Source organism: Sminthopsis crassicaudata, chromosome 1, assembly GCF_048593235.1.
Source record: "Sminthopsis crassicaudata isolate SCR6 chromosome 1, ASM4859323v1, whole genome shotgun sequence".
NCBI lineage: Eukaryota > Metazoa > Chordata > Mammalia > Dasyuromorphia > Dasyuridae > Sminthopsis > Sminthopsis crassicaudata.
The window spans coordinates 496,449,073-496,474,402 of record NC_133617.1 but is presented as its reverse complement, the minus strand read 5'-3'; the positions used below and the strand labels follow the sequence as shown (position 1 = coordinate 496,474,402).

The 25,330-nt window shown below is 31.5% G+C and overlaps 1 protein-coding gene across 2 annotated transcripts in view; it reads left to right on the top strand.

Moving 5' to 3' along the window:
• Positions 1-24,876, top strand: part of LOC141550622 (solute carrier family 12 member 2) — a 106,961-nt gene extending 82,085 nt beyond the window's left edge. The window contains exons 17-27 of one of the 2 annotated variants that reach the window (XM_074281449.1): positions 1,811-1,951; positions 5,189-5,295; positions 7,252-7,331; positions 8,212-8,340; positions 11,135-11,182; positions 12,471-12,593; positions 12,893-13,004; positions 14,956-15,042; positions 20,050-20,185; positions 20,420-20,487; positions 21,994-24,876. In XM_074281449.1, coding sequence (XP_074137550.1) covers positions 1,811-1,951; positions 5,189-5,295; positions 7,252-7,331; positions 8,212-8,340; positions 11,135-11,182; positions 12,471-12,593; positions 12,893-13,004; positions 14,956-15,042; positions 20,050-20,185; positions 20,420-20,487; positions 21,994-22,129 — 1,167 coding nt within the window. In that variant the 3' untranslated portion in view covers positions 22,130-24,876. The remainder of the gene's footprint in view (positions 1-1,810; positions 1,952-5,188; positions 5,296-7,251; positions 7,332-8,211; positions 8,341-11,134; positions 11,183-12,470; positions 12,594-12,892; positions 13,005-14,955; positions 15,043-20,049; positions 20,186-20,419; positions 20,488-21,993) is intronic. The other variant, XM_074281450.1, reaches the window with a different exon arrangement.
• The last annotated feature ends 454 nt before the right edge of the window (positions 24,877-25,330 follow it).

The following is a 25,330-nucleotide window of genomic DNA, read 5'->3' as shown; positions in this document are numbered from 1 at the left end:
GAAATAATCTAAAAGCAGTGCAGTTAGGGAAGGGGAGAATGGGAGAGAAGACTGTGCTGCTCTCTCCCCTTTAAATGGAAATTTTAGAGCTTTTGGTTTGGCTCTCCAGTCTGATGTGAGTACCAAGATTAATTTAGTCTTGCAGGATAATGAAGAATTTCTTGGGGTATGAAGGTATGACAGTCCAAAAACAAAAGTCATTCTCTCCATGTTGGTCACTGAAAAATTCTCCTTGTTTCCATTATTTATTAAAAAATAAGAACTCAGTCCGTTGTTATTCTTGCTAATCACTATCATTGCCAACTCCTCATGAAACTGCTATAGCAAACCTGACTCTCCTGATCCCTTTTCTTCCCTCTACTATATTGTGCCTCATATTTTTTAAACTATGTGGCAATAGCAACCACCTTATTTATTCACTGAGACAGTACTCCTGGATCTTTGAACTAAAGTGATAAATTGTTTCCCATTCCATATCTAAATTGGTAGACTTCAGACCCCACAAGTTTCTGAAATAATTATTGGAAGTTGTGTTATTTCCAAAGACTTGACAGATTATCAGAGTGTTGTGGTCTTGTCCAACGCCAAAGAAAGGAGTAAAGAGACATTAATTATTAAATATCAAGGAGACTAGACAGGAGCAACAAAGAGCTGGATACTAATTGAGGTGCTCAGCTTAGTTTAAACTAGTTTAAAAGAGAATCAAATTAAAGAAATGTCAACAATTCATTTAACACGGTAATAAACTAATAAACCTGTCATTAGTATTTTGCAGGATGATGTTTTCTGAATATCTTCTTATAATAGCTTAGGTCTGACTTTGAATGAACAATCCCACTTCCCATTAATATAATTTACAATTAGGGTAACATTTAAATTATAGTTTTCATTTCAATTTGAGACAGAAAGGAAGTAAAATATTCTGCCAAAAAAATTCTACAGAATCTCCATGAGAGTTTTTTTTAGCCTAGATGAAGAGCTTAGGTCAAAATCTGAATTTTTTGGTAAAAATTTAATTTTGCTTATAAGCCATTCATTATCTCTTCTCTCAAGATATATGGTTATATATAGTTTTTCTGACTAGGTGAAATAAGAGCACTCTTGTTTTACACTTGTTCTTTTTCTAAGAAAAGTTAGTTATAGAGGATTATTAGGTATGAAATACTGTCATATAGGGAATAACAATAGCTTTTTTATCTCCGAATTCATTCTTCTGCTATTGATCTTTGTCCCCAAGCTGCCCAAAGAGTATGTGAGTTTCATGTTCAAATACAGGTCTATTTTGCAAGAATTAACATTTGTGATTGGCAAGAAAAATTTATTTTTAGTTTCTTAATTTTATAAGTCCTTTATGTTTGAAAGGCATTTTTTACCTAAAAACTTGTTTTGGTTTAACAAGGATTTGCATTTGTGTTTTGCAAGAAAAATTCATTTTTAATTTCTTAATTTTATAATTTATTAATTAATTTTATAAATCCTTGGGTTTTTTTTTTTTTCAAAGTTTCCCCCCACACACACAAACTTGTTTTGGTTTTATTTACATTTAATTTACTGTAATGTCCATATCTAGGCTGTATTTCTAAACTGAAATCTTTTAAAAGATATTTTTAAAGGGAAATATGTGTACACATACACTCGCAATGGAAAATAGCATTATTATGTATTATGTAAGCCAAATATTGGTGAAGAGTATGATCTATATTCAGATCAATGTCTGTTTACTATAAATTATCTATTAGCATCACAATACTTGAGAACAGTTATTTATTTGAGAATAATTATTTAGAAAGACAATTATTTTGTTTTAAAGGGTCCTCGCCGACAGGCCATGAAGGAGATATCTATTGATCAAGCAAAATATCAACGATGGCTTATTAAAAACAAGATGAAGGCTTTTTATGCTCCAGTACATGCTGATGATTTGAGAGATGGTGCACAATACTTAATGCAGGTAAATTGTGTTATGACTTTTACAAAAGGAATTAAATAGCAACCACAGTGCTTTGTTCCAAGTATGGCTTTCTTATAGTTATAGTCATCTTATATAAAATGATCAAGGTAATCTTGTAGAATTTGAGACTTAAATGTACCTTAAATATTGTCTAGTCCAAAAATCTCATTCTTTTTTAAATGAAGAAATTGCAAAACAGGAGAGAGTTAATTAGGTACTTTCCCTGAGAATAAAAAAGCTGCCTAATTGCACAGTTGGGACAAAAATTCAAGTGCATGATTTAAAATCTTGGCTTTTCATTACAATATGCATTACTAGGTGACTCAGAAAGGAACTCAGGATCACTCATTGAGAATGCTATTAAGAGTTGAGTGAGGGAGAAGCTAGGTGGCGCAGTGGATAGAGTACCAGCCTTTAATTCAGGAGGACCAGAGTTCAAATGTGGTCTCAGACACTTAACACTTCCTAGCTGTGTGACCCTGGTCAAGTCACTTAACCCCAGCCTCAGGGGAAAAAAAGAGTTGAGTGAAACCTACCTACAATGACATAGTTCACCATGTTACAAAAGTCATTTCTCTTTTATGTGAGCTAGGGTACCATCCAGTTTCATATTGATCATTATTACTTCAAACTACATTTTATAAAATATTCCTTCTTCTGTTGACAAGAGCTTTATCCTAAACTAAATAGAGCTCTCTATGCTTTCTTTTCCAGTGGTTTGACTGTGCCTGTCAAATCAAGCGGTCTGTACTCTAACATTAATTTTTAATTAATTAATTAAATCTTGATGTTAATTAAACATTTCTTGGTGTGTTCATTCCATATTGCTAAATTGAAATTCACCCTTTCAGTTTTCAAACATATCCTTGATTGTAGAGACATGACATTGAACACTCAATCCAGTGGTAAAGGAGTTGGAATTACTTCTGCTTTTTTTTTTTTTTTTTTTTTTTTTTTTTGAAGTCAATAGAATCATTTTAAAAACTTCTGCTTGCTCCAGGAAGATGTATAAAGACAAAAGAAAGGCATATATGTGTGCTTCTCCAGATAACCTCTGAAAAAATCCAAATCCTTCCAAAACTCCCTTTCTCATATCTAAGAAAACAAGTAAAATTAATTTAATGTTTAATTATTCTTTTAGCTAACATGATAATTTTACATCATATTATTATCTAGAAGAATGGGTATTCATGAGGTGAGTACCAGGAGTGAAACACAGAAAATATAATATGGTATAATATTTCAGATAGAAATTACAGGGACATGCTAAACTTTAGTAAAGATTAAATAAAACTCATGCAACTGTGCTAACCAAGTCCACTATAGATTTATCCCAACTGATTATATTTCCAAAACATCCTTCTATTAATTAATTCTTCGGTTTCAGTCAATATAGCAAACTGCTATTTGCACTTATTTGGAGAAAATGGAAAAAAAAATACAAGGTACTGCTGTTTAATTAAAATATGCTTGAAAAGGCCTTTCTCAAGCATATGTTAGAACCATACAAAATTTCTAGACTAATACAACATGAAAATATATTTTCTTCATTGATTCTTAAATATTAATATTAAGATAGACTTATACTTGTGTCATGGAGCAAATCCATTGGACCATCCAAAGGGAGAAGGTAAGGTTTTCCACATGTTTCAGTTTTCAGTTTTTAGATGATAATGTTTTGTTTTAAATCAAGCCCTGAAATTACCAAGTTTCATCAGTGAGGGCCCAGACTAATAATGAAATCAGCCTAGCAACCTGCACAGAAAGGATTAAGTAGAAAAAGCAAGACTTTACCCAGATTATGTCAGAGGCAGTGCAGTGGATGGCCCACAAAGTCCATGCAGCTATTTTGAATAAGCAGGTATTTTAAATTGCCAATTAGATATTGTTTTGCAACAGCCTTTTTAAAGCGGTCTGAGAGATATCACGGCCACTCTCCAGAATACAAATACTTAAAAATCTATAATAATTCTTGAACATATGCTATGTACAAGACTATCTTTTTAATCATAATGTGTCTTACTAAAATAGCTTCTCTAGTTTGGATTATAGGGTATATAACTTAAAGTGCCCTACTTTCCATTTTGAAAACTCAAAACACTGTATAGAAGGCTCTCATGTTTAATATATCACCTGTTCCATATGCCTCCAATATGATTCAGGGTAAAGATGATAATCTCCTTTTACAGATTAGAAAACTGAAGATAAAGACTTGCTAAGATTATATCGATATCTATTGAAAAGTCTCTGGAATAGGCCCAAAATTATGTGTTTTTTTAGCCCTTTGTTCTTTTTCATTATGAAAGGGATTCAAAAGAGCACACTTGCTAGAATAAATGAGTGTTCAACTACATTTTTGAAGGAAGTGAGAAATATGAAAGAGTATTGAGTAAGGAAGGTATGTAAATGCAAATGCTAAGGAATAGAGAATGAGAAAATCATGTTAATAGAGTAACGTTATGGGAGTCAACTACTGGTAGCTGACCAGCAGAAGAGATCCCTTCATGTGAGAGGATGATAACAATACAAAGAGACTGAGAGACAGTTGCATTCTCCAACCTCTTTCCTCTTCTCTCTTGCCTCAGATTTATTTTATTCCCAATTCACAAGCAATGTCTGTGTCAGTAAAGGCTGATTTGCAATTCTTCCAAGTGTGTTATGATTCACAGCTATGGGGGCTTTTGGAGAATCGACCTGCCCCTTAATGGTATAGTCCCCTTTAACCCTTTACAGGCTTTCTGGATTCCACACTTAGGTGTGGTCCTTAACCAAGTAACAGATTTAGTTGAATGTAACAAAGTCATTCTGGAGAATAATAGGAAATGGAATTAGTTTTACAAAAGGTGAGGAATAGCAGGAGGTAATTACAGGGTATCAGAATAGATGAAAGAGTTTGGAAGTTTGAAATACTTAGTACTGGGAATGCTCATCTTTTTTTGAATCAGACAGAATGATATTTTTTTAATGTAACAAAGAAAGATAACTTTAACCCTTCTGTGAATTAATAGGTAGATAAAGAAGATTCAAGATTGCCAAATTAAAATCCAAGTGATTGTAATCTAAACTTTTGCAATGACTGTAGGACTAAAAAAGGAAGGATAAGAAGTTGAGAGTACAGAAACAAAGTGATCATTCTGCAGATGAGATAGGAGTTAAGAGACAAAATAATAGATTTTTTTTCATTTATATGAAATAAATGTTAATATCTTTTCCTTCGGTTTTATTTTTGTATTTTAGGCTGCTGGTCTTGGTCGAATGAAACCAAATACTCTTGTCCTTGGTTTTAAGAAAGATTGGCTACAAACTGACATGAGGGATGTGGATACGTATATTAATATTTTTCAGTGAGTACAAGATTTTTATTTTAATTATCTTATTTTTTGAAAGATTATGTTTGGAAACTGTCTTTGTTATTTAAAGCATAATATTGCTTCCTAAAAATTAGTATGGCATAGTAAACTGAGACACTCAGCCTTTAGAGTCAGAAAGACTTAGATTCAAATTCCTCTCCTGACAGATATTAGCTTGTAACCCTTATGTACCCCACACAGATCTCTAAGATGTTAAGGTACAGAGCATATTCCAGTCTGCATTGACTAAAGGCAAACTAAGAGTTCCCTCTACCAGTGAGATCACAGATCTGCTTTTAAAAGTACTATTCTTGAATCATCTTTTCACAAAATTACATGGAATGGACCATGTGTAGCCCATTTGGTCAATTCTTCTTTTTCTGTCAGGTTACTTATATACATTTGGTTTTTTAGCCATTCACACCATTTTGAGGAGTTTATTACTAAAATACAACTTGATTTTTATGGTATTCTTAACTTTGAGGAGTGCCTTTCATAATCTGACTCTAGATTATACACATTCTATATTCCTGCCACATTAGCCTAAGTGTTTTTCTTGATTCATGGGATCCCATTTCTTTCCTTTTCACAATTTGTTCTCCTTGTGCGTCTCTGACTCTTGGAAGCTGTAGCTTTCTTCAAAATTGTGTTCAAGTTTAATCCTCCTTCAAGAGGCCTTTCCTGGTTCCTGCAGTTGTTACTGTTTCCCCCCTTCATTATGTTTTATTTTTCTTACATATTGTATATATTTTTCTGTGAATATGTAGAATGTCTCGTGAAGGCAAGAACTGGCACATTTTCCTTTCCCCAACTCTTGGCATAGTATATGGCACAAAATAGAAATTTGTTGATTGATGTTAACATTTTTAGCAAATGTTTCATTATTTATATTATAAATTATATAGTATGATATATTATGAATTATATTATATAATTGAATAATATAAATATACATTCAATTCAACATTTCAATTTAGCTTTTGGCTTTTTAGCTTGAAGAGTATAATCTTTTCTCTTTTTCACTGCCTTTATAGAAAAAGGAATTTTTTACCATCATCTATCTGTACAATACTCCATTGAGCATAAACATATTTCTAAAACATTCATTGTCTTCCCTTTTATCCCAACTCCTTAATTAGTCTCCAAAATTAGATTTTCATATCTAAAGAACTGCTTGGGGAACTTAAAGGTTAAGTGATTTTTTTGGAGGACACATAGTTAGTATATGTCAGAGGCAAGCTCTGAACTAGATCTTCCTGACTCTGAAGCTGGCTCTTTGGAAAGGGTTGATGAATTCAAGTCTGGCCCCAGACTTCTAACAAGCTATTTGACTTTGGAAAAATTAAGTGACTTGCTCAGACTTTCTCTGTCTACTTCAAGCTTCTGTAATGAAGACAATAATAGCACCTAATTCATTGGGTTAAAGTACTTAGTACAGTGCCTGGTTGATGATGTATAAATGTTATTCCCTTCCCTTCCCCTTTTCCCCTCTTTGTCCACTGTGCTGCATTTGCCACTCTTTGGTTAATTGGTTCTCTAAAATTGAATTCTTGTTGTAATAAAACCCTTAAACTTGAGGCAAAATGACCAAGTAGGAGAATATTATATAGGAAGGATATGTTGAGGTGAAGGCCAAAATCTAAGTGGGTGACTGTGGATGATAAGAAGGAAATGGATATGAGCAGTCTTATGGATTTAGCAATGACTAAGATTCAGTAATTGATTTAGATATGTGGAATAAGGAATCAAGGTTGACTCCAAAATGATAACCCTGGATGACTGAAAGAATAATGATGCTCTCAGAAGAGAGAGATTATACACACATTTGCGTGAATCTGAATGTTTACTACAAAAGAGAATGTTGGAGAACATCTAGCCCAAATTTGCGATTTTTAACAGATGAGGAATCCATACCAATATTTTATTTTCACAACTCTGTCCTATTTGCAGTGATGCCTTTGACATCCAGTATGGAGTAGTGATTATTCGATTAAAAGAAGGCTTGGATATTTCTCATCTTCAAGGACAAGGTAAATCTTGTGTGAAAAAAAGGTTTGTGGGTTGTTTTTTTTTTTTTAAGTGCAGATAATTTTTATAGCAGTTGAATAGTTGAACACTATTCAAAAATACTTTTGGTGAGAATTTTTTAAAAGAAAAGCAAACATATATAGACACAACAATGGAATTATAGGTATTTCTTAATTATAGGTAATTTCTTAATAATTGAAATTATACTGGATTTGGAATAAAGTTAGAAGAGATCTGTATTAAAACTCAACTCTGCTACTTCCTATTTGACTTTGAACAAGCCAATTAACCTCTCTGGTCTTCAGTTTACTCTTTTGTTAAATGAGTAAAGTTAGATGCTTTAGGTTTCTTCTTAGCTTTAAATCTATGCTTCTATGGCACCAATGCTTTCTTAATTTGTCTATAGGTTCTGAATTTGGAGCTTTGTTTTTAGTTTGATATCACTTGAGCTGATATCAACACAGTATACTATAATCAAATCAAATAAATATTAAATGCTTACTACATGTAGTACTTTGTAAGACCTGATTGGTAATACAGAATTTTAAAAAGACAGTTTCCCATCTTTGCATTGTCTATCAAATATTTTATCACAAAGAAAATCTTATAAGGACATACATTTTAAGTTTTTCTACATATGTTAACTTATTCATAAATTTGTAGCATGGGTTTATATTGTCAGGGAATGCCATTAATTACTACAAAGTATATATCCAACCCATTTTTTAGAATATAAAAAAAATTTATCAAAATTACATCTTTTAAAAATATTTATCATTTAAGTTAACCTGGAAAAGTAAAACTTGTTTTGGCCCCAAAAAGTGAGATTCCTAATCAATCTAACTTTTTTTTTTGGTGGGGGGGGTATTTTGTATATCTCAGAAGAGTTACTATCATCTCAGGAAAAATCTCCAGGTTCTAAGGATGTTGTATTAAGTGTAGAATATAGCAGAAAGACTGATTCTGACACTTCTAAACCATCTGATGAGAAAAGTCCTGTTATGCATAAAGGTAATTTCTCAAAAACATTCACTATTAATACTAATTGTAGATGACCTTCATTTCTGCTTAAATTTTTAATTTCTTCAGAGAAATGTGTTCATAATAATTTGACATATGATCAGTATCCTGCCTAATATAGTAACCTTTGCTCAATATCGTGCTGTTTCTTAGATTAGTTCATTTTCCATGTCTAGTACAGACTTGCATTTTGTACTTTCAATTTCAAATGTTCATTTGCCCTTAAGAATTATTCTGGTATCTAGGAACCATCCCACAAAGCGGCAAATACTTAAAGCTAATATAGTAGTATTCAATTTCAGTTAAATTGGAAAAAAAGGTTCAAAAGTTAAACTCTGACTTAGGAACTTTATGTCTTTGGATGCTGATTATAACTCTGCTACCTTGTGTCTTTGGGAAAGTCACTGAACCTCTTGAATATTTAATTTTCCAAGCTGAAAAATATGGTGGTTAGGGTGTGGTGGTCCTCTTTAAACAGTAAGCATTATCTGATTATTTCTGCATGTATAGCATTGATTATTAAGTGACATGCTATTTATATTTTATCAAATTAAAAAGTTTTGTTACATTGTTTTTATGTGTGGAATGAGAAATATTTAAAATGTCTTTATAGAAACTTCAAAAATGAATATTACATTATATCTAGAGAGGATATTAGTATAGCAAACAAAATGTAGCTCTATATTTAGGAAGCCTTCTTGTGAAGGCTGTAAACTAGTTGTAAACCCTAGGCAGGTCATTTAACTTCTCAGTTCCCTAGGCTTATCCTAAAAAACTATAGATTTGCTTATATGAATCTGCCATCAGTTAATAAAAGCTCTACATCAATTGTCTCCCCTAAAAGAATAATAGCTCCCCCAGTACCCTTTGCAAAAGAAGCAGCTCTGTGACCCTTAGCACTGATTTGATATATTTAACTACCAAGTATTACCCTATAATATGTATATGTGTTTACACATATATGTTTTCTTAATCATAAGAACTTAAAGGATAGGTAAGGATTTTTTACAGTTTCTATATTACAGGAAAGTTTTAGATAACTGATTCCACAAATTTATGCTTTCTGTTTTCATTTTCAAGGATGAAAAAATAATGAATGACTTCCAAATCTGACTCTCCACCTTGACTCTTCCACCTCTACTCAATCTAGTATCTCCATCTGTCATGCTGCCAGCTTAACTAAGCTAAACATGAGAGTACTTTATATTTCATCCATCTGTATCATATATATTCCCTTACTTTTCAATCCTATTAATAATCACTTTACTTCCAAATCCCAATTAATGTTATTTCACATCAACTCTCCACATTTTCTACAAAGCTGATATTTCTGCATTTGTGAAATTTCATCTCTTGTTCTCCAATCTCTTAATTCTGTTGCAATTTTAATGTTAGCTTTTTTTCTCTTCATGCTAATTAATTTTTTTTCTCATGTCAAAAAATTGTTAAATTTTCCTCTTAATTTTGACTATCATTCTTCCTTTGGATTCTTTCCTAACATCCTATTTACTTTTTGGTTAATTTATTTCTTCTCCTTATATTTCACTTAGAAAATTTTTACTTTGTCTTCTCTGCTGGACTTTAGTGACATTTTCTCTTGCCGAAATACATGTATTTTTCTTTGATAGAAAATAAGTTTCCCTAAATTCCATTCAATATTGGCTTTTTTCTTGTGCATAAAATATCTTTTCCAATCGTTCTGCAAAATCCATTAGCAATTGGCATTTGTTTTTCAATTTTTAGAATCTAGTAACTTCATATTTAGTAGGTATACCTCAATTCTAATCATTATAAAACATCAAACTTTTGATTATAATCTTTAAAGGCTGGGTTTGTGTGTTTTTCTTTGCCAATATGAAAGTATATACCCAAGCCACTAACTATTCTATGTGATTCTTTGTATTTTTTTTTTATCTTTGTGGTCAGTGGAATCAAAAAATTAGTGTATACACTTAAACAAGTATTAAGTTAATGAAATGATCTTTATTTTGATTTATAAAATTTAATAACATTATTCAGTCAAATACATTTAAATATAGTTATATATAGTTGAAGGTTTTGCTTCTGCTTACTTATGTGAGTTTTCCCAAAAAATAACTTATGAAAAATTTAATTTAAGGCCATTTCTATTTAAAGCAATACACTAAAGAAATACAAGTTAAAAATATGTAATTGGAATATGAATTTTTGGTTGGGTATTTTAAATTTAAATATGTGATTTATTTTTTAAAATTACTGATATTTCAAAGTAGTTTACATTTCATTTATAAAGGGGGAAAAAAGCTGTTTGAAAAAACATATCCCCATCTCTTCAATTTCCCAATTATTTCTTTATAGCATATTTTGTGGTTTATATGCATTAAAAATAGTTCCCATCCCAAAAATTGTTTTTTAGTTGTCAGCATAGTAGAATGTACAATATTTTGTAATTGTGTGATTTAGTTACACATGTTGCTGTAGCTTAAATTCTACAGTATAAAATTCTCTCTTCTGCTAATTTTAGTTAGAAAAATTAACCCCAATGGAAACTTTTGGCATTTTTGCAGGGATAGGTTTAAAGAACTTCTTATTTTCAGTAGCTTTAAAAATTGCTGTCCATGATATATCTGCTTTTAAAATCTTAATCCTTCAGTATAAAAAGAAATGCTTCTTAAATCTTAACTATTTTCTCATGGACTAGTTTCATACTATGTTTTGTTTAGATATATGTTGTTAGTTTTTCATTATTTCATTAATAATACAAAAGAAATTAACCTCTATTTTGTATTTTTTAAACAAAATCTAGATGAGGAAGAGGATGGCAAGACTCCAACACAACCACTGTTGAAAAAAGGCAGGCATTTTCCATCTTTTTGTTTCGATCCATTTTTTTCCATGCTGTTAACGCCAAATTTTTTTAAGTCTTATCTCCATGGTGAGGTTGTAATATAGTTATTTGTGAGTTACAAATTAGAGAGATAATTACTGATTATTTCAACTACATAAAGCAGTTCCATCCAGCAAGAATGAAATCACATAAAATTGTAAAATAAAATGCTATATTGGAAAAGTTCAAATCCTAAAAATTAAGACTTGAGTGAATGAATCTTTTTGTTTTGGCCCATGTGTTAGATAATTTGGAGTAAAAAATGAAGAGTTTTCATTCATGACCATAAATTGCATCCATCTAAATCTTTTTTCTGTAATAAATTTTATTTTAACTTTTATCATATTTTTCATAGTTCTGCTGAGCCTTGGGAGATACATAACCATTATTGAATTAGAGGGTAGAGGTGAGAGTTTGGAGGAGTATGGTTTGGTAGCCATATTATTTCATCATTAATAATTTTTTACTCTGCATACATGCCATAACATTTTGTGCTAGATATTATCATTTAATTGTCAGTAATTCTACATTGATGACTAGATTTCCTCCTGTGGATTTCTGCTTTACAAAACTGGTAGTTTTCACAAATAAATATATTGACCTACTCTCAGAGCTCATTTTTCCTTTGTTTTGATTTAAAGATCCTGGAGAACATAGTTATTCACCTCTGATACGTGGTTCATTTAAACCATGCTGTGAGTTCTTTCCTACCTAATTGCCTATATACTATATAATATCAGGTCATGGGATCCCTATCTCAAACCTCTTCCCCACTCCAAATTTCAAGATATCAAATACCAAGGCAAATTATGAGTAAAATGTTTCTCAGTGGGTAGTTTTGACTGTAAATTATTTTTTATAAATACTTTCATTTAGTTTTTTTTTTTCAATTTACAGCATACTTTAAAAAAATGTTCTTGTGAGAATCAAGTCATCAACAATCCAAATTATAAATTATAGACCTCAAAGTATCCAACTAGTCTAAAAGATTTATAATTTTTTCAGAATTTCTGGGCCGGTTATTAGATGTTAAATTTTGTTGGTACTTTCAGAACACTAAAAATGTTTGATTTTATATAATTCATTTTAAAATGTTTAAAGTTGATCTATAAGAAATTACATTTATTATGGTTGACACATTGAAAAAAGTAAACAATATAATCTTTTTTGCACAAAAGTGAGGAAATGGTAAGAAAAGTGATTAAACAAAAAAAGTTTAATTTTTTTCTTACATATGCTTGTTTCTATCCTTTAGAACCTAAAGGTCCTGCTGCTCCATTAAATGTAGCTGACCAAAGACTTCTTGAAGCTAGTACACAATTTCAGAAAAAACAAGGCAAAAATACTATTGACGTCTGGTGGCTTTTTGATGATGGAGGTGAGATTACTTCTAATTTCAATATTGATGCTTTTTACTTAAGAATGTTTTCAGGGGCAGGTAGGTGGTGCAGTGGATAGTGCATCAGCCCTGAAGTCAGAAGGACCTGACTTCAAATATGGTCTCAGATACTTAACACTTCTAGTTGTGTTACTCTGGGCAAGTCACTTAATCCCAATTGCCTCAACCAAAAAGAAATATATTTTCACTAATTGACCTAGAGTGAATTATTAAATTAAAAATAAATCATATAGAATTGAACATACTTACTGATTTATTGTGTTTTATTATTTAATCAGGTTTGACCTTATTGATACCTTATCTTCTGACAACTAAGAAAAAGTGGAAAGACTGTAAGATCAGAGTATTTATTGGTGGAAAAATAAACAGAATAGATCATGATCGGAGAGCGTAAGTTATTCTAATTGAAAATGAATTTTGCTCCTTCAGTGGTGTGTCAGTGTTATAATTTAACTTGAAGATATATGTAAGATAAGCACTATAAGAGAAAATTCAGAAAACTCTTGTTTCAAATTAATATTGTACTTTAAACTTTTGATATTCTGCTTATTAGCACTGTAATGTAAATAATTTAAATTGGAAGAAAAAATTCCTTTAATGAATTTATCTTAAAATTTTGGCACTTAAGTCAACTAGATGGTGCAGTGGATAGAGTGATGGCCCTGAAGTTAGGAGGACCTGAGTTCAGATCCAGCCTCAGATACTTAATACTTTCTAGCTGTGTGACCCTGGGCAAGTATCTTAACCCCAATTGCCTCAGCCAAAAAAAAACCCAAAATGGCATTCGTATGTGTGTGTGTCTATAATTTAGTCAACTAAATATATGTACAGTACACAGAGAGAGACAGATACACATATACATAAACATATAATTTGCATTTATATTTTGATTAAGATTTAGAACCTATAAAAACTTGTTAAACATTGATTGAAATAAGATGTTACATCTAAATAAGACAAATATTTTACCAGTATCTGTCATAGACATCCTGTCTATGTAATCCCTTTCTGATTCTGTCCTATCTCAGACTCAGTTCCAGGATTAGAAACTTTGTGCCATAGCTAACTTCTGTGCTTCTCCATATAAGAGAATTTTAGAGTATTTAAAAACAAGTAGATTTTCAGAACTTAGTGAAAGAGATCAGAAAGAAATATATGTAAATCTGATTTATATGGCATCTTCACACAAATGATCATGTGATTCTGTCAGTAGATTAGAAAGAGCTTTTGAAGTAAGGCAACTATCATGTTCACAGCATTGAAAGAATTCAGAATAAAGGGATTGGCTTTAATGTGGTAAACAGTTTCTATCACTGAGAGCTAGCATTATTTGTAGTGGTTAAAACACTGGAGCCCTTTTCAGTAAAATCTCGGTTAAGATCAGGGACACTGTTGTTTGATATAATCCAATCTCAATAAGACAAGAAAATCAGATTGAAGAAATAAATTTAGGCAATTAATAGTAATTTAGGACACAGACAGAGCCAAAAGCAGTTGAACATAGTTCATGGCAAGAATGCTAAGCACTGTAGAAAATAGTTACATTCAACAAAAACTACTGGAAAAATTAGAAAGCACTCAAGAGAAATTCGCCTTAGTGGACAGATTTAAAGTATAGGGAATCTCGGGGCAGCTAGGTCGCGTAGTGGATAGAGCACCAGCCTTGAATTCAGGAGGACCCGAATTCAAATCTGGTCTCAGACACTTAACACTTCCTAGCTGTGTGACTCTGGGCAAGTCACCTAACCCCCAGCCTCAGGAAAAATAAAATAAAATAAAGTATAAGGAATCTCAAATATGAAAAACAAGATGAATTCTTCACCAAATACAGGAGAGAGAGGATAGATCATAAAAGATAATTTTTACAACTTAAAAGCTTTCATTAAAAAAACAAAAGCAATGCAGTTAGAATTAGAAGGGAAGCAGTAAACTGGAAAAAAATCTGTGTAGCTAAATTTTTTTGGATAAAAATCTAATAAGAAATAGACAATATGTACAGCAACATGAACAAGAATCATTCTCCAGTGAATAAAAGGCCAGCAGAAGAAATATAAACTCAAAAATTTTCATGCTTCAATTTATTAGTAAGAGAAATGAAAATTAAAATAATATGACAAGGACATGGTAATTTTCAGGATTTTGAGATTGGATGAGTAGACAAAGGGAAGCAAAGATAAAATCCCCTATCCCAGAGAACTGAAATACTTATTGTAAGGTTCTTCTAAATAAATTTAGAAAGACTGAGTTCTTGTTTTTCAGATCAACTGATTTCAGCCTTAGTATAAGTATTGAAACCTTTTATTAACATCCTTAAATCTACAACTTTGTGTCTTTGTTTTAGGATGGCAACTTTACTTAGCAAATTCCGAATAGACTTCTCAGATATCATGGTCCTGGGAGATATTAACACAAAGCCCAAGAAAGAAAAGTAAGTTACATAAATGTCTTCTTGAACTTGAGTAGATCATAAATGTGTTAACTCAGATGAATTCATGAGGCATATTCCATTCAGAGCTTAAATCTTTTTTTTTTTTTTTAATGGGAAAAGGTATTCAATTTATAGTCAGAAAACCAAGGTTTAGCAATCTTGTCACTTAATTACCTTTGCTAGAGCTTCACTTTCCTTATCTCTACAATAATAGGGATGAAGATTTGGTTGAAATGATCTCTAAGGTCTCTTTTACTCCAAATCTTTAATCTTATAACTTCTTTGTTGACTATATATATACAGATAAGTAATTTGGCTCCTCATGAAAATTAATACTGATGTCTTTCTTGTCCTTTCTTATGTCACAAGATTTCTTTAAATTCAGTCTAAGAACATACAGATATTTGCTAAAATGCACTCAGAATTCCTCCATAAAATTCCCCCACTCAAAATCATCTTACTTTTTCAACACCTCCTTGAAAATATGGGCTCTTTATTTTAAAAATGTAAAATTGAAACATTTGTTCAGATTTTCTTTTAGAACTATATTATTTCTGTAATAAATCATCTGACTTCATAAAATAGTAATGTATAGCATCTTAATTGTCAAATATCTAAATTCATGTAGGGAAGTATGCTTTGTAGTGTCTGTCTGTTCATGTGAGAGAGGAGGAGGAAGGGAGAGGTGGGAAGGGAGAGAGAGTGAGTGAGTGAGGAGAAAGAAGATCATCTTTATGGATGCTCACTTTTTTCATCTTGTGCTATTCTTTTTTTTTTTTTTTTTTTTTTTTTTTTTTTTTTTTTTTTTGACTTACCCTAGAGCTGCTAGTAAATGAGGCTGGATTTTAATTCAGGTCCTCCTGATTCCACAGCCAGTGCTTTATTCACTTTACCACTAGCTGCTCCTTCCTGTGCTACTCTTGACCATGGCATCCCCTTACTTGTATGCAGAAAACATGATTATACTGGTGGCCTTAGAAGCAACTTGAGATGTAGAGAATATCTAATCTGCTAGTCTTATGTTAGCCTGAGAATGCAAGATAATACAGACTCCTTTTGATTAGCTTATTATAAGAACTGAAGAGGAACAGGAGTTAACTCATTTAACATTGAAATGGAAGCATATTCTAAAATGGCATTACTCTTGTCAAGAAAGGAAGAATACAATGACTGTCTCTGCTATCATATTTGTACTTTCAAATCTTCATAGATTGGTATTCTATGACTGCCTTATTTCTCCACTTAGCAAGATCAAGTGGTTTGGATTTGGGAATTTTTTATTTTTTATTTTCTTTTTAGCTACAGCAATTTCTAGGCTTTTGAAAATAGTCACAGTGTTGATAGCCACTCAAATAACCACCATTTTTTCTCATGTTTATTTTTCTAATTTGGTGGGGGAGGGGAGTTGTCATTTTTTTTAAAACAGGTATCCTAAATGCATAGAGAGCTTATTCAGAAATAGTTTCTACCTGAGTTAACCACTGATGTTTTTGTGATATTATTGATTCTGACTATATCCATTGCCTCCAGATTCTTTTCTTAAAGAAAATATTCCTATTTCTATCAGTATGAGTCTCCTGTGAATTATTGGTATCTTTTGCTTCTTAGATCCAAGGCACATAATTTTATTATTCTTTTCCATGCCCACCTTTGAATTGAAGTTGCCTACTTGATTTGAATAGTCTTATCAGATTCTTTATGGGATTCCTTGATTTCCTTATCCTCTACAACAAATGTTGGTGTATAAACTGAAATTATGTCATAGCAGTCTTTCTGCAAATGTTTATGAATCCTATAATACAGGATTCAACAAATTAAATGTTTGATTCCACAGGCATGGCTATACAAACAGCACTTGGCATAGTGCCTGGCACATAGCACATGCTTAATAAATGTTTGTTGACTATTGAAATTCAGAAAACAAACACTTATTGTCCTCAAGTAGCTTACATTCATTTGTCAGGAAGCATTTATTAAGGTCCTACTAAATGGCAGTCCCTGGGACAGTTGTTTGCTTGTTGTCCCTTTGTTCTCCAAAAAGCCCCAAATGACGTCACTACATTAGAATCCAGTTACTCTGTGTCCACCTGTGACTGGTCAGACCAGAATGAGCCCAGAGTAATTGGCCACAAGATCAGACACAAATAGTCCTTGTGAGCATTTGGGAGGCACTTTCTAATGTAACCCATCTCGTTTGTGTTTCTTTACTGATTTTGGCATTGAGGTTGCAAATACAAAAAAGAAGCAAACAAGCTCTGCTCTCTAGGAAGTGATAATGCCACAACCTTATGACATAAAGATTTTATCTAAGAACTGAAAATGGCCTTCATGACCATCTCACCCATCTTTGTCATCTTATAAAAGTATCACAGGTGACCCTAGGTCTTCTGATTTCCAGAGCTGCTGCAGTAAAATCTTTTATCAATTTTAAAGTCACTTTTATCTTAAGGAAACATAGGAATTGAATTCTGGTTTCACAACCAGGAAAGATCCAAGTCCAAGTCCTGACTAACACATATTAATTGCATAAGCTGAAGAAAGCCACCTATCTATCTTATCAGTAGTTAGGCAACTCTTCTATTCTCTGAATTGCAGGGGAAAGGAGAACCATCTTGAAGCCAAATGAAATTATAGAAAATAAGTGATTTGGTAGAGGAGATTAGTTACTATCTGGGTGCTTTGGGGAGGTCACTTAATTGTTTTCTTCAGTTTGTAAAAAAAAAAAAAGGGGGGGGGGAAGGGGGTTGGACTGGATAGCCTGCTAGCCACTAAGGTTCTTTAGCTCTAATCTAGAATCTGATACTATTTAACTAATAAGCATAATAAAAATATAAAAATACTGCTCCACCTTACACACAAAGACACTTAAAAAAGAGACAGCAAAGCTTTTAATGCCATATTTTGTTCTAATATGTTTATCCTACTACCATTACAACTAAAAAAAAAAGGGGAAAAAATCATTGTCAAAAATTCTTTCATTTTGTTTTCCAATATTCATGCATATTATCTTACCTATAAGTTTCACTTATACTGTTTATAGTATAATTCAAATATTTATAATATTCTAATTGTACTGTTAAAAAGCCAACTTCACAGAAATTAGGTAACAATGTCACAAAATAATCCAACAACTTAGTAAATACTAATAAAGTTTAAGAACTTATATAAGTATTTCAAAGATATTCCAATAAAGGAAAAAAATAATAAAATAGTAGGAAATGACAAGAAGGATGATTACATTTTTCTGAAATGATCATTTTATTATAGAATTCAACAAATATTCAGCATTTATTAAATGCCAATGAATAAAGCACTATGCCAATTCTTCAGAAGCAAAGGATTAAAAGAAAAGCTATGAATTCGGAAAAACATTGATTGGTTGTGATGAATAACCTCTTTTGCATTATCTCTAAATCCTTTCCTTTCTAACTATTTAGTCTATATACATAATAATGATAATTGACATGGTTACAAACATCTTCCAATCCAGCTATGATTTGTAAAGAACTTACCATAAACCTATTTTTCTGTTAATACTCCTGTTTTCCAATCTTATTTTTAGTCTCATCCTGCCAAATTTATTTTACCATTATTGCCATTTTAACCATATTTTCCCTTTAAATTCTTTTCTACTAAATATTATTCTTCTTTCAGTTATTTAAACTTTTTTTTTTTTTTTTTCACATTTAACCTATATCAGATTGCTTGTTGCCTGGGGAGGGGCGGGTGGTAGGGAAGGAAAAAAGTTAGGAATACAAGGTTTTGCAAAGGTGTACATTGAAAACCATCTTTGCATGTATTGGGGGGAGGGTAAAGCTACTTTAAGAAAAAGGAGAGTTGACTAATAATACTTGCCAATATGAATAAAGTAAAAAAAAAAAAAAAAAAAAAAAAAAACTTAAAAAAACCTTTTTTGAAAGAAGTCCATATGTGTTTCACAAGAACACCAAAATTAGTCCAAAAAAAAAAAAAGGCCACATAGTGTAGACCAGAGTTAGAGCAGCAGCATGTCCATAGATATGTATACAAAGAAATACAAGGACATTAGGGAGAAATGATACTACATTCTAATAGACTTAACTGATTGTCCCATGATATAATTATTGTCTCTGAATGTATAATCAAATAAATTCTGCAAACTTCTAATTTGTCTCCAACTTTCCATCTAATTGAAAGTTTTTTCTTCTCATTTCACTTATAATAGCAAGAATTTAAAGTTTGATATGATTTGATTCCTCCAGTAATGTAGTCAATCTTTTGTCATTGGACAAACATCTCACATGTAGAATCTGAACTACATATTTATATATTTATCAATGTTTAAAATACCATGTGATTCCTAGTATCCTTTACCCTTTTTTGCCATTGTGCCAGAAAAAGACAGCACAGGATCAGGCCATTTGTGTTACATGGGATGTGGATAAATTATCACAGTGGCCAGTCTACTAATAATTTGCCACTATGAATGTAGTTATGCTGGTCCTTAAAAATCAATCTTAGCACAACTGTACAAAGTTCTTTGAGAATGAAAGGACTAGAGTTTGAGCTCCACTAAAATAGCTCTAAAAGTCATAGAATTCTTTTATCTGGGAGCAAAATTCATTAGGGATGAGTAGCAGCAAAATAAAGGTCAGTCAATTGTGGGGGAGTGGGAGAAATGATATAAAAGCTCTTGCATTGCATACATAATTATAATGAGAGAAGTTAATCTGTCCCCCAGAAAGTTTAGTCTGCCTCTTTGCGGTTTTATGGGTAGACAGGCTGTAAATAGGAATATGTAAAGAGAAGAGGGGAAGGATTATTGAATGTTGCCAAGATAATGGAAAACTTTAGGGGAAAAGAATCCACTGCTACCTCACTCCACTGAGTGCCCACCTATTGGGACAAGGTTTGCCTAAGATAGAACATCATAGTAGGATTTGATGAAGAATTATGAAAAAGTATTTTTTGCCTTTTAGAAAAATTGAGTATGATAACTGATTTTAAATGCTTTCTGTTTCTTTGAAGTATTGTGGCTTTTGAAGAAATGATTGAGCCCTTCAGGCTTCATGAAGATGATAAAGAACAAGATATTGCAGATAAAATGAAAGAAGATGAACCTTGGAGAATAACAGATAATGAGCTTGAACTTTATAAAACAAAGGTATTCTCTTTCTTTGCATAGTCCTACCATATGTTTTAAAATGTATATTTTTAAAATAAATTTATTCAGACAAATTGCTAAAGATTTTTTATATCTTTCAGAATCTTAATTTATTATTGATCATTTATTTTTACTCTTTTACATTTTTGCTTTCTTTTGTCAGTTCTAGAATTGTGAATCGTGATATATACTGATTTTCTAAATTGGAACTAACTTTTCTCCTTTGCCTTTTAGACATACCGCCAGATAAGATTAAATGAGTTATTAAAGGAGCACTCAAGTACAGCTAATATAATTGTTATGTAAGTAAAAATATTCAGTATGCCATTGTTTAGCTTACTTTTTCTGGTAGTGTTATCTATTTTAAGTGGATGGATAGATAATGTTGTCATGTATTCCAGTTTAGATTTTTGGCATTGTGTTCTAACATACACTTTAAGTTAAATGAGTTCTGAAAAACTATCTATTAAACACACACATACTGACTTATATAGTGGTGACAAAAGATATCTGTTACTTTAAATACAAAAACATTAAATATGGTGTTAAATCAGTTTAGCTTTCCTTCTCTTGCTTAAAATATAAGCAGTGCCATTTAGCCAAATTCTTTGCTATATTTTTCTTACTTTGGTGAACCTTTTGGATATTTCATCCCTTATGTTTGATGTCTTCCAAATTTGGCTGGGACCTAAGAATAGGAGCAGTTAGGTGATTGGGTTTAAAATTAGGAAGACTTATCTTCCTAAATTCAAATCTAGTCAAAGGTGCATATTTGATATGTGACCCTGGAAGAGTCATCACTTTGTTTGCCTTAGTTTCTTCATTTGTAAAATGTGGTAGAGAAGGAAATGGCAAACTACTCCATTATCTGTGTTAGAAAGTTCCAAATGAGGTCACAAAAAGTTGGAAACAGTGAGATGACTAAAACCTATGAATGTATCCAACAAACTTTACTTATTCTTTTTCCTTTCTCCTATAGAGATAGAGAGATAGAAATTAATAGGCCTGCCTCAAACATGGTGATTTGTGTCACTTGTTTTCATTTGCCAAGAATAAGGGTCACCTGGTTTTCTCTCTATTTGCATTTGCACTTCTATTTATAAGTTTAAGAGCCTTTGTTGTTCAGACGATGGAAAAATTAAATGTAAAAGAAAAAGAAAGATGCAAAAGCATTAATGAATTAAAGCTGAGATTTTCTTTTACTGAACATCACAAGGTGATTATTTTAATTAAAAAGTTATGTCTAAGTTCAGCTTGTTCAAATAAATTGGTTAAAACAATTATTGTTAGAAATCAATAAAAGACTTGCTGGGTAGGAGATATTCATAGAATATCATAGATATTCAGAGAATCCATCAGTCCTACATTTTACTGGTAAGGCAACGAAGGCCCAAAGAGACTGTGAAGATGAAAATGAAGTAAGATTAGTTGTCTCTGAACTGTCACTCACGCTGCCCCTTTCTTGCCTCAGTTTAAATAAAATGAGTAAGTTATATATGGTTCTTTACCTGTTTGAAATAGAACTATCTTTTTTTTTAATGATTCCTTTCTAAGAAAGGAAACCTACAATATGGTGTTCCATATCAGTATAAATTTGTTCAACTTTATGCATCAGTATGAGAAAAAAAAAAGTGTTACTATCTTTCTTTGGCCCAACTTCAAAACAATTAGGATGATAAGGTAATTGTTAATGCAATAAAGTGAAGTAGTCGGTAAGTTTTCCTTGAATTTCTGTGTACTTTTGATTATTTTTCTTATTAATACTAAAAAGTTTTAAAGCTATTTACTGTTATTTTTCTTACTATTAGGAGTCTCCCAGTTGCACGAAAAGGTGGTGTGTCTAGTGCCCTTTACATGGCGTGGTTAGAAGTTTTATCTAGAGACTTGCCACCAGTCCTCCTTGTCCGTGGGAATCATCAGAGTGTCCTTACCTTCTATTCGTAAACACTACATCATGAACATCCCTAGGGAAATGACACTACAATCCCTAGTAAAGTGACTTGAAATCTTCTGTGAGACTGCAATACGGTGGCAAAACAGTGGCTTTTCTTCCACATCTTTCAGATCTGAAAGCACACGGGGAAGTTGCTCCATTTGCATGGTTGTGGAGACTTCAGTTTTATTCCTTATTGTTGGACATAAGCTTTTTCTTTGCTACTTGAATAGCAATAAAAGTGTGTTTTTATTTTCAATTGGTGAAAGAAATATAGATTTATAAAAGCCTTTTAGCCTTGAGGTGCCTTCTGAGATTAACCAAATTTCATCCATATATACCCTCTTTTATAAATTTATAAAGAATATCAAACTTTGCCTTCAACTAAGACACTATAGCTCAAATGTAAGTTGGTTTCTAGTCTCGTCCATCTTAAAATGAATGCTGCTTTTCTGTCTTCCATTGAGCAATTAATTAGTTTTTAGTACTGTATGTTTTCTATTACTGTACTTTTTTTTATGGTCTCTGTTAGATGTTAATGGGGTAAGAATTAGGGCAGGTCTTGTCATTTGAGATGAAACACACAAAAGTCAGAATGTCCAAAAAGTTTAATCCATTTAAGTATGCATGTATAAATGTAAACCTTTAAAAAAAAAAGAGTTGTTTCACCTTTTATGAAACTTTATATTATCAATGTCATAATTTCCAGTTAAGAACTGTCAAAAAATTTATTCTCAGTAGTTTTATATGACATACTGAAAACCATATTCCATTCTATAGTCTAAAATATACATAACTTTAAATTATTAGAGGGGACCTGTCCGTGTTTGTCCTTCAACTCTGAGTGATTTTTTCAGTAAGAACTTAGGTTTCCTGTAGGAAATTTGGGTTAAGTAATGCCATCTTACAGAGCATTTCAGTAAACACTATGTGGCATTCTTTCATCCTTTTAAAATCATAAGTTTCATTAGTTTATCATCAAAATGGTTAAATGGACCACTGGTTACTTAGTGAAATGTTTTTAGGCTAATTCATTTGTCAAATACACTTAGTCTTAATATACTCAGGTTTGAACATTTAAATTTATTCCATTCTTTAATATGTAAAGTCCATATTAAAAACTGCCAGGTTGTGCTTTTTGAACATTTGTTTTGACAGTATAGTCTACCAGTATCATAGTGATAATGCATAAGGTATTATCACAGAAAGCTTTCTATACAAATTACTAATGTGAATTTTTTCATTCTTTTATATTGAAGAAAAGATTGCCTAAAAACATTTCAAGAGTTTTAAACACACACACAGACACACACACACATACATGTATATCATATATATGGGATATATATATATATATTTTATATGTATGCATTATATATTTTATATACACTTACACAACAAACTACATGTTACTAGGCCATATTGCTGGTTGTTCAGCAGTGTTCAGTGATCAAAATTCATTAGCTAACAATTTTGTTAGACATAAGATCAAAGTAAATTATCATATGGCTTTCTTAATGAACAAAGTTTTAGTCATTTGTAAGATACATTGAACTACAAATGACTAATTTGTGATAGTCACATGTTCTATAATTCATCCATATTGCTATTCAGTCCAGTTATTTATAAGTTTAAAAATAGTTTTTAAAATATTTTGTTTCTGGTTCTCCGGATCTTTTAATTTTTTTTCTCTTTTCAAAACTGCAGTTTTATTTGATTTTTGCTGCATGAATATGAAGTAAATTAGTTTCAGAATGGACCTGGTAATTTTTTAATGTAAAATATTAGTAAAAATTTTAATATTTTGTTTTCCAAATTTATTTTCTTAGCTCATAACTCACAACTTTATTGCATTTATTACAAGATTTGCAGTAATTGTGAGGAAGAATAGTAGAAATGTAAAATTACTCAATAAGCATGGAATTATTACCATGTTTGAATTTTTTTCCTTTAAACAGATGGACAATAGGGCATGGACTTAGTGCTGCTATCTTGAAACGTGCACAGGTACACATATTTTAAAAGTTTTGCCCATTCAGGAAACCATCACTTACAATCTGTACCACAGGAACCAAATGAAGTGTGTGTATTCATACATGTGTAAAAAGTATATTTAAATATGCATACTTGGGGAAGGGAATTGTAGTCATTGAAATAATGTAAGATGCTTTTCACTTATGGATTCTTTACTTTTAACACTAGATACCAGGTCAAAAAGGTTCAAAGTTATTATAGCTCTCCAATAAATTTCAGCAGTTAAATTGTTAGAAACACATAATAGCTAGTGATGAAGTTATTCTATTTTGTTTATACTGAATTTTGATTGTTTTGATGCCAAATTTTTTTTAGTTCTAATCATTGGTGATGACTTGAAATAAGCAATTGTGCATTGGCATTTGGCAGTTCATTATTTCTGTAGACAAAAATTCATGGGGGTTTAGCTAAAATAGCTTTTAAGCTGACAAATAACAGTAGCTGATAAAATCAATTATTTATTTGTTACATTTCATATTTGTATTTTAGGTTTCCTTTTACACAATTTCTTTTATGCTTTTATGACATTACATATTTAAAGAAAATGAGGAAATAACTTAAATAATTGTGCTTTGGTGGATAATTATCAGCTAAGTTTGAAATTGTAATATTTTGATAAACCCGTAACTGTCACATGAATGCTTTTCTAATGTTTTAACACTGAATATTGCAGTTTCAACTTTGTATAAAGATTACTGCAATAAAGGAAGTGAATCTGATAAAATTATTTGTCTACAATTTGTTTCATAAATATTATTCTCTACCTTTTTGCTTTGTAAATATCTAAAATATCACCAGCCTCATTTTGAAAGATTACTTCATTGATGACAATTTTTTAAATGACCATAATTTAGTAAAATCCTTATAAGTAGCAATTTATGTTGACAAATTTATGAATGCCTTTCTGTAAATTGTAAATTGGTAAACACCTGAGCCAACTGTGCTCAATGTTGTGCTATTAGAATTGAGACCTTATAGATCAGTCTCCTTATTTTATAGGTAAGGGAGCAGACCCAGAGAGGTCATAAGGGCACTGACTAAATTTAGTTTATATGCCTTAAACTGAAACTGACGTTTCCTTTTCCCCAGTCCTTAGCCTGTTATAAAGTATAACATTTCACTTTGCTTTATCTCCAATAGTTTCTTATGCAGGAAACTTTGTACTGCAGGTTAAAGAC